This window comes from Lactuca sativa, chromosome 8, assembly GCF_002870075.4.
Source record: "Lactuca sativa cultivar Salinas chromosome 8, Lsat_Salinas_v11, whole genome shotgun sequence".
Classification (NCBI taxonomy): domain Eukaryota; kingdom Viridiplantae; phylum Streptophyta; class Magnoliopsida; order Asterales; family Asteraceae; genus Lactuca; species Lactuca sativa.
Genome location: NC_056630.2, coordinates 46,534,190 through 46,547,669, shown reverse-complemented (window position 1 = coordinate 46,547,669; position 13,480 = coordinate 46,534,190). Strand labels below are relative to the sequence as shown.

At 33.7% G+C, this 13,480-nt stretch overlaps 1 protein-coding gene across 2 annotated transcripts; it reads left to right on the top strand.

The window, feature by feature from the left end:
• The first annotated feature begins 9,432 nt into the window (after positions 1–9,432).
• Positions 9,433–12,704, top strand: LOC111918165 (putative Myb family transcription factor At1g14600). Of its 2 annotated transcripts, none has more exons than XM_023913831.3 (6): positions 9,433–9,772; positions 9,867–9,943; positions 10,047–10,083; positions 10,779–10,914; positions 11,012–11,150; positions 12,329–12,704. In XM_023913831.3, the coding sequence occupies exons 1-6, from the start codon at positions 9,646–9,648 to the stop codon at positions 12,581–12,583; spliced, it is 771 nt and encodes a 256-aa protein (XP_023769599.1). In that variant the 5' UTR covers positions 9,433–9,645; the 3' UTR covers positions 12,584–12,704. The 2 variants fall into 2 exon arrangements, with proteins under 2 accessions (XP_023769599.1, XP_023769593.1); XM_023913825.3 differs by having other exon boundaries at positions 10,776–10,914.
• The last annotated feature ends 776 nt before the right edge of the window (positions 12,705–13,480 follow it).

Here is a 13,480-nt window from a genome sequence, read left to right as displayed (position 1 = left end):
GTTCTTGGACTCGGCGAGTCTTGTCGAAGAGTCCCAATATTTTCTGGTTGAGTCGAGAATCGGCGAGTCAAGGGATGACTCGGTGAGTTGTGGGCGAGTGGACTCAGAGTTGTTAGACTCGACGAGTCTCGGGGTGACTCGGCGAGTTAGGTCGCGGATTGAGGGAAGTTCTAAGTATGCGGACTCGACGAGTCATCGGGTTGACTCAGCGAGTAGAGTCAGTCAGGGGTTGACTTTGACCTTGTCCAAAGGTTGACCAGTTGCCTTTCAGGGGTATTTTGGTAATTAAGGGTATTTATTGAGTTGAGTGTGCTGGTGTTCAGTTGAGGAGTTCGTGTCGGAGCTTGGAGCAGCGGGATCTTATCCTTTCAGCCGGCAGTTTCGAGGTGAGTTATCCTCACTATATCAACAGGGTCTAAGGCACCAAGGCCGGCCCTTATCGGATTGAGATCCGGGTAGTTGTTGTTATGTTGTTGCTGTGATATGTTTGCATCCTGAGAGCTAGGATGGTATATGTTAGAGACCTGATTGAGATCGGTATCCTGAGAGATAGGGAGATGTTATGCTAGTGACCTGTTAGGTCGGTATCCTGGTTAGGATGATGATATGTTATGTGATCTGTTTGATCTGCTTGTTGACTGTGAATTGCTATATAATTGTATGTATATGTGCACATGGTTGTTTTGACTGGAGTTGGGTTGAGGCGGGTCCTACTGTGTGCTGTAGGCCAAGATACCCAGGGCGGACCGGTTGTTCCGAAGGCCCAACGAGCGGTCCGGATAGGCTGTAGGCCCCAAGAGGGCGGACCAGACGTGCCGAGGCTCGGAGAGTGGACTAGGCAGACTGAAGGCCCGGTGTGGGCGGACCAGTCATACTGTAGACTCAGAGAGTGGACCAGGTGGATTGAAGGCCCGGTGCGGGCAGACCAATCATACTATAGACTCGATGTATGTGGTTAGATTCGGAGAGTGGACCAGGTGGATTGAAGGCCTGGTGCGGGCGGACCAATCACACTATAGACTCGAGGTTTATGGCTAGACTCAAAGGGTGGACCAGGTGGACTATAGGCCGGTGCGGCAGACCAGTCACACAGTAGACCCAAAGTGCATGGTTGTTCTGTGATTAGATATGTTGTGGCATGTTATGCGTGTATGGTGTATGTGGTTGGTATTTTGGGGATATCTCACTAAGCTTTTGGGCTTACAGTTGTGGTTTTATGTTTTTCAGGTTCTTCAGGAGACCGTGGCAAGGCGAAGGCGTGATCGTACCGCTCCTCATGATTTTGTAGTAATGTGATTCTGGGAATACGTTAAATGTTTTGTATTGAAAACCTTTTTGTAAAGATTTAATGAAATCGGGTTGTTTTTGAAAAATTTAAATTGGTTGGATTTTTCGGTCGTTACATAGGGTGTTCAACCCATAATAATATTGTTAATATGTTTATTTATCAAACAACTAACCCGATTACCCATCCCTATTTTCTTCTATTTTTATTCTTAAGGATCTACCCTAAGGGTAATCATAATCATCGTTGCTAACAATACTGTTTCAAGGATTTCTCGGCAATACATATTTGTAGGTTTTCTTTTATATTCATTCCTAAGGATCTATCATAAGGATCATCATAATCATCATTGTTAACAGTACAATTTCAAAGATTTCTCTGCAATACATTTTAGCAGGAAGTAGAGTACATCAGATGAGCACAAAGTCGATCACCTACGGGTTATAGACCTGCCTGTGTTCCACGTGACTGTCTTCACTAGTCCAATGGTCGTCATCTATACTTTGTTAGATGTCTATATCACTTAGTACAATAGTACTAGTTAATCAAGGCCTATTATTATTGTTTTCATCTCTTATCATCCATCTCCCTCATTATTCTATTCATCCCTCATTACCCATCACTATCCAATATATTATAGGTACGAAAATACATATGTAGTAAATCATATAGAAATCATCTTATATTATTTCATCAAACATATAAAATTTTGGTTATAGATAAATAGCACATATAACATTTAATTATCTAAATACTTAATATCTATGTGTAAGATGAAAGTAACTATGCACTCACTTGTTAAATGTGGGTGACTTGTGATTTTGGCAACGTTTCGCCTAACACCTTTGATTTTTCTTTGATGTGACCTAGGCACAAATGTCACTATGTCTTAGGATCATATTGGAGGTAGACTCCGTTTAACATACAACGTATACTGTTTGGAAATCCAACTTTACACATTTCATTAAATCCAACCTAGACATCACTCCCGTAAGTAGATCAATAAGTATTTTGATTTGGAATCATTGATAAATCTTATTTATAGGGTCATAATAATGATTATTATTATAAATATAAGTTGCACTTGAATTAAAATAAGTGTATCTTAACTTACAAAGTTTTATAGCGAGAATCGGTAATTGTGTGGGCATAACTCTGACCCAAAATTTTTTATTTCTCCGGATGTTTGACGTCGTAGGGCCTTGCTAAAGTAGTCGAAATTAGGGAGTAAGGGATAAAGTTTGTGAGGGAGTTCCAGAGGAAGGTGTGAAGAAAGGTGGCTGAAAAATGAACTGTATAGGGGGGGATTTCGAGGACACATCTTGCACAAGTCAGATGCGTGCTGCGTGTTCAATCTATATGTCCAAGAGTCATTATTGAGTGATATTACTAATAATATATGATCCTATAGGGTCACATCTTTATCAAGTTGGTACATTTTGTATATTTATTATTAATAGATAATATTAATTCATGTATTCATTTAGGGAATAATTATTGTTTTGTGAAAATGATAATTAAAAAGAGTATAACTAGTTATTATATCATATGATATGATTTAATAAGTCATGTACAAAATTTTGGAGACTTTGGTTAACCATGATCAAGTTAATGAGTTAATATACCATGATTAATAAACTAGCTAGATAATTTTTGTCTTCCTTTTAAGCATGACCAAAATTATTATTATAATAAGAGAGGTTGCTTGTCAACTTTCTTCTTATGTACCCCATGCTTCTAGAAGGCTACCAATACTTTATATTATTATAATCCAAAGATATGTCTTACATGCGAGTATATACGGAAGACATTTGCATGGGTTATTAGCTAGTTTTTCAAACTCGTTTCTTCTCTTCCGTATGATAGCCAAAATTTCGTCTGCTCTCATCATCTCTCCTTTTGAAGCTAGTTTTTGGTGATCAGAAGCCCTCTTGAGTTGTCTCCTTTAGTTGTTACTTGAGTTAGATAATTAAAGGATTCAGACAATCAAGAATACAAAGAGGAACTAGCATTCCAAGTGTCTTAATCTTGATGGTGGATACTTGTAGAGAAAATCATACTCAATGATTTTTCTATCTTTATTAACACCCCAAAAATAGTGGGTTAAAAGGCTTCAAATATTGTCATTCTAAAACATTCTTTGGTTGTTTTAATATCATTCTAACCTCTATAAATAAATTATAGATGGTTCGGTTTTGTTATAAATTCTAAAATAAACTTGTTATTTTTAATGCTTCCAATGACAGGTTTTTATGAAAAAAGCACATATATTTTGTATCAAAATCCATCATCGCGCACTTGATCAGAGGAGGGTGACATGGTTCCATATAGAGAGTGACACGTGGCAGCATTCTGGTGGCTAGTTAGAGGCACGCCGCACGCCTTCTCTACGCACGTGCCTTCGCTTGCGCTTTAACAATTTTTCAAAAATTCATATTTTATTTATACGAGCTCTATTTTTGACGTTCTTTATATCCATGTGTAGCTATCAACGGGATCTACATATATTCTGTCAGCTAATTGTCACTTTATTTTTAAAGCTATATTTTTAACAGACTTAGACTATATACAATTCATAACTTTCTCATACAATATCCGTTCTCGACCGTCTTTATGTCGACAAGTAGGTATTTACGAGATCTTAAACTCTCGTTTAAATTGTTTTTCATAACAATCAACTGATTTCATTTTCGTTTTCTGAACCGTATATTGTTGTGTTGAAACTTCTAAAATCGTATTTTCCTTATATGAAGTAAGTTTTGACGTTCTCTATATACACAGTTTTATGATTACTACGACTTCATTTTTAGATTGCTTAGGCTAATAAGAAACCCATCTAAAATTAACTTTTTACGATGTGTGTAGCCGTGCTGGTTTAATCGTGAAACTTCGAAGAAACATAACTTCTTCAGACGAAGTCAGATTTCAGAGTTCTTTATATGTACTAATTTAAGAGTTGTTTATATATACGAGCCTTGATACATATCAGTAAGACAAAACTTTCTCGACTTACATAATTTTACTATACTCCTAATTGACATCTAACTTAGGCATCGAATAACAATACCAGAGTCCATCCCTCAGTATCACTTTCTAACCTATTGTTTGTCCACCTTTTGCAACGTGCCTTCTAGATTTTCTTATGGATTGCAATATCTATAGTTAGCATTTTTTTTCGCAAATTTATGGTAAAAAATTAAATAATTACTAATATAGTCGTGTTCATATATATATATATATATATATATATATATATATATATATATATATATATAGTTAGGTTCATATGTGGATGTACATATATTGTACGAATGTATGTACAGTTCTACTGTGTGAGAATGATTAAGAAAATTTGGTATTTGGTAATGTGAATATATTCAACCTCACATAACTATTATCATCATCGTACATTTTCACTAATTAAATCATTTATAAAGGTATTAAAGACTTTTTTTTATGATTCTCATTCTGTCAGAATGTGTTCTTGATAATCATATTCTGTAAGAATGAAAATGATTGAAAGACGTTGTCTGAGAACAAAAATAAATAAGAATTAGTGAGAATGCATGATAATGATGATATTTATGTGAGGTTGAATGTATTCGCATTACCAAACAAATTATTATCTTAGTTATTCTCATATATATATATATATATATATATATATATATATATATATATATATATATATATATATATATATATATATATATATATATATATGACAAAACTACAAAAATGGTCACTATAGTCTATTAAAACTTATGGATAGGGTACAAAAAGTTTCTAACTTGCAAGAAATTTCTAAAATGAAAAATTTCCCATGGATATTATTTCTGATGGATTTGAAAGGACTATTTTACCCTTATAATTTATTTTTATGTTTTCTTTATTTATTTTATTATTTAAATAATGAAAAAAATAAAAATAAAATCTCAGCCACCCATCTCTACCCATCAATACCCCCACCATATATATATATATATATATATATATATATATATATATATATATATATATATATATATATATAACTCTTTTGGTTATCTTCTTATATGTCACCCTTCGTCACCCTTCACCTGCAAATCAAAATCACATAAACATATTAACAAAAAGATCCTGTTGAACAAAACACCCAACCGAACCAAAATGAATCAATTAGACATATGTTAAGAAACCTTCACCCTCTTCATTCCATGTTCTTAAACCTGTAAACAGAAAAATAAAATGGCGTTTTAATATAATGGAGGATATGTATTTCTCATTTAGTCTCCATCATTCATATATGAGTTTCAAAGATATGAGATATTTTCTCCATGAATTAGTAATCGATTTTCTAGGTTATTCAAGTTTATGAAACCTAGAGCGACTGGGAGAGGCGGGGGGGGGGGGGGGGGGGGGAGGGGGGGATGTAGTGACAAAGAACATGGTTTGGCATGCGGAATTAAAGCTTGCACAATTGAACATGGTGATTTGGGTGTTTAAGAGATATATTGAATGTATATGGTGTTACACAAAAAGGATCTAGATCTAGACTACATAATTAACACACACTTACGCACTCACTTTTACATCTCTCAAGCACACCTCTACAAGTGGATAAACCCACCTTATATAGAGGTGTTTACATGTCTCTCTCTCACTCTCTATCTCTCATGAGTCTAAAGGCTAATGCACCACATGCAAGTGGGTTTTACAAAAGTAAAACATTTACAAAGTCATGAATGAAGAACTTTGCACCCCAACGTTCTCCCCCTCAAAGTTAGGAATGAATGACCCACTTCAAATCTTCCAAAATCAAGCACTACGCGGTTCGAGCCTCAAAGGTGACACATGTCGAAACGAACTTCAATCTTCAATTTTTCCATGACTCTTCAATTTGGGCTCTAGAATGTGAGACCATACAATCCGAGCAGCAACGAATGATCAAGAGTATTCCAAACTCCAAATAATCATCCTAAAGTCGCGCATAAAAACACACCCCAAAAATCTTCAATAATTCCAAACCCATTTCGAATACATCACTTCCGAACTTCCAATTGCATCATCTCGTAATCTTCAAAACTTCAAGATCACTTCGGTCTTCAAATCCGCGTAATATGAAAAATTCAAGTTCGAATTTCCATATAAAACTTCTCCCTCTTTTTATAATCGAAATTTGATTATAAAACTCCAAGGAAAAAGAACGTGCTCTATTCAGAATTTTTCATGTCAAAACTCCCCCTTAACATGTGGCATAAACTTTGTGCTTCAATTCGAAAAATCCAAAAAATATTGAATTTTTAGCTTCGTTCACGGATCGCCTTTGACAAAATTTCTCAAAAATGGGTAGAAATTGTCAATTTCAAAATTCTGCAGTGACCCGTTGTGCCCAAAACAGCAAAATATGCAAAACTCTCCCATTTTTCCAAATCTGGGTAGAAAGCGTCAATTTGCACAAACTGCAGGGGCCTGAAATGCACAATCTTCAATTTTAAGCAAAAAATAGTCCATTTTCGAATTTGGGTGAAAACTGCCAAAAATTCGAAGTCTCAGGGACCATCTTCGTAAATTCTGCCCTTTTTGCTCAAACATACGAAGACTTGTACCAAATATGCGAAGCCTCAAACAATTTTCAAAGTTGGGTGAAAAGTGTCAAACATACGAAACATGCTATAATTTTCGAAGTGACAGAAATTCGAAGGTTCAGGGGCTGTTTTCGAAAATGTGTCATTTGACAAAAACATTCGAAGCTTTTTGATACCATACGCCTTTTTCCAATTGACAACCATTCGAAATTTGAAGGACTACATTCGAAAATTTTTCTTCTTCAATTCATACGAAGACTATTTGTCAAAACTTACGAAGCATACGAAGAGTTTATTATGAACAGTAATGAACAGTAATACCCTTCGTATGTTTAAGATCCAATCCCAAAATCATCAAGCATTCGCTTTTTACAATCAAGATCTCCAAAATCAATTTTTCATTCTTAGAGTCTTCGTTTCTTACTGATCTTCTCAAACCCAAAGCATGTACCCTTTGAATCAATCAACCCCAAAATTATCAAAACCTTTTAAATCGATTCCATAATCAAATTCTTCAATTAACTTGCCTTCGCGTTTAATACACAAACCAAATCCAAAATTAACGACTTTGAAACTCGATACTTCGTATATAATCTGTACCCATTATTCATCCATTGAAACCATCGATCCCAAATCAAGAATCACTCATTAACAACGAATCAAACTTGACCCTTTGAAATCAATCAAAACTCATCAATCGGCCTTCGTTTGACTCAAAACGAAGTTCAATCAACAGAATTGTTCGTCACCCAAATCGAAAATCAAATTACGTCTTCAAACATCGACTCCCTGACTTCAAATCTTAGATCTTTGAACACTAAAATCGGTTTCATTTATGAGTAGATAACAATCAACAATCCATTCTTCAATTTGTGATACCGAAATCATTGATTTTAAACCATCTCAGTCGATTTTAATAACAGTTGACACTAGGAGATTAACATCGATTTCTCACATCAAACTCAAAGACAGACATCGACACACCAAACAATACTTGAAAATCAAAATCGGAAATTATATATCAATCTAATACGAGTTCTTCAGATGATTGGTGCGAACTGATCATCCAAAATCGAAATCAATTCAACCAATGTCTAACAAACTCAAGAGCCAATTACGACTTGTATTTAATCAACAATTTATAAAGTAAATATCGATTTAAATGCAAATCGAGTTTCGATTTTATCGACTTTGACTTTAATGTTGAACGCTCTTGATCGGATTGTTGATTCTCAATAATATCAAATATCTCGCTTCAAGTAATACAAATTGATCTAGATAGATGAACAGTATTGAAGTTTGAAGTGGGGTCAACAAACAGTTATATTAAGATTCAGATTTGGGCTTTTTCAATGGATATTAAACTTCAATATAGATCATAAACAGTAACGACACATAATTTTTGGAATATGATTTTGCTATTTATTTGGATTTGATCTATGAAAGAAAGTAAATTGGATCTGCAATTGGGCTTGAAACAAATTCGATCCAATCCGAGACAAAACGATCAAAAATCATAAACGCAACGCACAAATTCAATGAAATTAAGAGAGATCATAGAGAGTGACTCACCAAAATTGATCAAATTGCGACAAAATTTGCCAAACCGAAAATCGTTCTTCAAATATCACCTTGATCTTGAAGACCCGCTCTGATACCAATTGTAGTGACAAAGAACATGGTTTGGCATGCGGAATTAAAGCTTGCACAATTGAACATGGTGATTTGGGTGTTTAAGAGATATATTGAATGTATATGGTGTTACACAAAAAGGATCTAGATCTAGACTACATAATTAACACACACTTACACACTCACTTTTACATCTCTCAAGCACACCTCTACAAGTGGACAAACCCACCTTATATAGAGGTGTTTACATGTCTCTCTCTCACTCTCTTTCTCTCATGAGTCTAAAGGCTAATGCACCACATGCAAGTGGGTTTTACAAAAGTCAAACATTTATAAAGTCATGAATGAAAAACTTTGCATCCCAACAAAACTTTGCATCCCAACAGGGGAGCGGTTGATTGGGAGTGGGTTGACTAATTCTTTATTTTTTAGTTATTTGAATATTAAGTAAATATTAAAAAAATTAAAAAAAGAAATTAAAAGGGAAAAAATTCTTCAATATTTTTTAGGACCAAAACATGATAAATTATTGATTTTGGATCTTTTATGCAGTGAAATTTTCAGCAAAGTCTTAATATTTTTGGAAAAATTTAACTTTTGTCCTAATTTTTTTTAAACAAAAAAGTTATGATTATTTGATTTTACATGATAATATGTCGTTTTCTGTTAAAAAATGTTTTTTTTGTTAATTTGACACAAAATAAAATAATCGAGACTTTTATATTCAAAATTTTCTTTTTGGAATTAAATTGAAACTTTTCACAAAAATATTAGGATTTTTTCTTATAATTCGCCATTCTATGCTAAATCTAATTTTTTTAGGCCCCTGCCATTTTATGCTAAATATAATTTTTTTTAGACCCTCTTCAAGATTTTTGAGGGACTAATTTTGAAGTTTTGTCTACATATATTGATGAGAATTTTTCTATACATAGGGTACATAGCTGACTGGACAGTAGATCTCTCGATCTCTCTCTCTCTCTCTCTCTCTCTCTCTCTCTCAACACAGTGGTTTGGAAGTAGACAGTTCCAACGTGATTGTCAAGGAGAGAAAAGAAGGATTTTGAATGGTTCTTTAAGATTTTAAACAACACCCGTGTATTTAAACCTTTAAAAGACAACTTTTAGGAAAAACTTTTTGATTTCGAAGGGGGAAAAGAGATGGGAAGTTGCGGGAGGAATGGAGCAGTAAGGCAATACATAAGATCAAAGGTTCCAAGGCTTAGATGGACTCCTGATCTTCACCGTTCTTTTGTTCATGCCATTGATAGACTTGGAGGTCCTGAAAGTAAGTTTTATTTTTTCCTTGTAATTAAGCTCTAGTAGTTCTCCAATGGCTGATCATGGTGCTCTTATGATAATGATGGTGTTCGTATACGTAGAAGCTACACCAAAGCTTGTTCTTCATATGATGGATGTAAGAGGACTCACCATTTCCCATGTGAAAAGTCATCTTCAGGTTCTTTTTCTCATCATCCTTTTTATTACTTTATATTCGAAAAAAAAAACATCTTCCTCATGTGAAAATGTTTTTTGATTTGGTGTCATACAACCGGTTTCAGATGTATAGAAGCATGAAGAGCGATGGAAATAGACAAGGTATATTTCTCTTCCATATATTCTGTCAACATACCTTTTTTTCTTGTTCATACGACTGAAACACCATTTTCAGCCAAACTAAAAAATTCTTAAAAAACATGTTCCAAATCTCTTCGAATTTACTTCATATTTATTATACCTATGTTTTTTATTTTTTATTTTTTATTCTTTTCTATTAAAACAAGTACCGTATATATAGAAAGATCCCAAAAAAGTTGCCAAAATTGACCCATATTGGTTATGAGACCTGTTCAGTTGTCTGGAACACCCAACTTGCAAGACATGATCTTTGTTTGCCAAATTTTGTAAAAAATCTAAAGAACAACGGTTAAAATTGTTGATGTTTTTTCAAACGTCAGATCGTCTTTTTGGAGTAGAATACATATATGCGTCCTTTTTTAACTAATGTTTCCCTAAATGTGGCTTCCGGAGTAAAATTGAAAAGCAAAGAATGGCATAAATTTTTAGTGTTTGTGTTTTTATAGATTCATCATAACACCATGTTTAATTCATTTTTCTTATTTAATTTGGGGTTGTTTTTAGTAGAGTGAAAACACAAACACACTTTCTAAAATAAGAAAAAGGCTTTCTCACATGCCATTTTTTGTCTCTTTCTGTTTATTTCATATTGTAGGGACACTATTTGGTCTCACTTATGCCAACTAATTATGATTTTTGTAAACTTATCTTAGAAGATGAAGATCCCCATTCCATTGGATCACACAACAGAAGGCAATCTCTTGATGATCATCATGATGGGTGTCTTGATCATGACCATCATGACCATACCATTCATCCTCACAGCTTCATTTACACTCTCCCTTCTAAAAGGTTTGCATGCTCATGATATAATTAACCTACAGTCATCGATGTTATTTCTTAACTTATGCATGGTTTAACGTGACACAACAATGTCATTTATTTGTAGAAAAGAGCAAGAAGAATCAATTGGGAATCTCAGATGGCAGCAGCAGCCTCCTATTTCTTTTTCTTCTTTCCAACATTTTATCTTGCACCCCTCCTTTACCCATGTAAATCCTCTTCACCCAGAATCTGATTTCCTAAAGGTACTCTCTCTCTCTCTCTCTCTCTCTCTCTATATATATATATATATATATATATATGTGTGTGTGTATGTGTGTACGGAGAGAGGGAGAGGGAGAGAGAGAGGGGTTGTTGTTCATAGCAGCTTTTAAACTCTAGTAAACAAAGTAGCATGATTTCTTGGCATGCATGTGTAGCTTTCAAAGTCAGAGAATATGCTGTTGCTAGAAAAACCTGCTCGGTTGCGTGGACATTGATACTTTTTCTGGGTTTTGTTTTTACACCATTTCTGCAACACAACTACTTCTACGCAAGAATTTCTGTACTTTCTACATTGTGTTGTCAAAACATATGTATGCAATCGGAATGGGAATCTTTTCTACCAATACATCCATGTCTTATATCGTACCTAAAACATAAAATATAAGATTAATATATAAGCACATCGTCTAATTTGACCATGGTCCGAAAACATGCATGCCGTCGATGTTAGGGCAAGGTGCGATTTTTTTTTTTTCAAAGTCTTTTTCTTTGTTTTTTTTTCAGATTGGGTTTTTGTTTCTATTAGGGATTGATATAACTATTTAAAAACTTTATATATTTTATATAAATATTTTTTTTATGGGATGTTTTTTTAAATATACAAATTGTATCTTTAAATCATGTTTTGGAAAACGTCATTACTTGCCATAACTCTAAATTTAAGACTTGACATTGCTAATTTGACATGTCGACCTAAGTCATTATCAAAGAATTTCTTGGAATGATCTAGAAAGCTTGAGTTAAAACTTATACGATATTTAATATAATTTGTCTTTAAAACGTTCTTTGTACGCAAGGATGGTTGTTTCGTGTGGAAATTATGGCGTGGGTACACTTTTTTAGGTGAAAATTTTCAAAGGATGTAAAGAGGTTAGGTAGGAGATTAGGTGCTTCTTGATTTTGTAGGTGTTTTTTCTCTTATTATTTATGATTTTAATTCTCTTTGATTCGAATACAAAATAGAAGAATCTTATAAACCCTAGTAAGTTGTATCTCAACACGATTCCTATACGAATAGTTTTATCACCACAAGATTGTTTTCACACTCGTGTACACAACAAACTATACATACCCACATGCATTACATACGTTATATATGGAGGTTAAAAAACTTTATCAAAGATTTTCTTAGTTCTTACAATGATGATTGGTTTGACAGATTCCCAAACAAGGAGATGGAAATTCTGGATCGTTTAAGAGAAGGAAAATGGAAAGTTCGACAAGCACTGAAGATGAAGATGGATATGGATTATTGTTGACACTTTCATTGCCTCACCCCTCAACACAAAGGAGTAGTAATGCTTCATCAACGAGTGAAACCAGTGAGGTGTACTCGAAGCCTGATGTAAACGATGGTTCTTTGAATAAGTGTAGTGTTAATTTAGACCTATCTATTGCCTTTTGCGGCAACTGAATATAAATTAGATAGGTTTTTTTTTTCTTTTAAATGGAATTGTTTCATTCCACATTATCCTTTTTGATTGTTTTAGTAACGGCTTTAACTAGGGTGGTAATAAAGACATTTTTTCTTGCAATGTTCCTAGTATTTTTTACTGTGACTTTACCATTAAGTGCCAAACGTCTGTAAAAGCATTTACGGATCGTATGCCCATATATGAACCTCAGTCAGTAATAAGATAAATGAATAGTGGTTCTTAAACAAGTTGTTCATATTGCAGAAATAATGCCACAAGTCATTAATAAGATAAATGGAGGTGCAGAGAAAGAATTAATTAATGACCGAAGAAAAAGGTCCCATCATATTTGACTTCATCCTGGAGGTACTGAATTAAATCATGATGAATTTTGGATATGTTTGAATCATAATTATGAGATTTTAGTTTTTTGTTGGTGCAGAAAAAAAGTATGAATGTTGTATTTATTAAACAGAAAACTGTAAATTGGGGTATTTGTTTGTAAAAATAAATAAATTGGGGTTTAAGTTAATAAACTTTCAGTTTTACATATATAATTTTTATGATCATGTTTTATCGTAAGTTTGGTTCTTTTTATCCCATGTTAAAATTCAGCAATTAGTGGCTTCATGATTTTTTTTCCTTACTTCACATCTCTTTTCTACTTTGTATTTATATATTAGGAAATTGAGTAATCTAATCCTTATAAATGATTTTTGTATTACAAAAATAACATTTTTTTATTGTAAAGTAATAATATTTTTGGGAAAACATTGTTCCGGAGAGGTCTCCATAACTTCTGGAGCATGATTCCAAAACACTTTTTTTTTTCTTTTTTCGTTTTTCATTTTTTGAAGGTTAGATTCCGAAATGCCTACGGAACACTGGAGTATGAT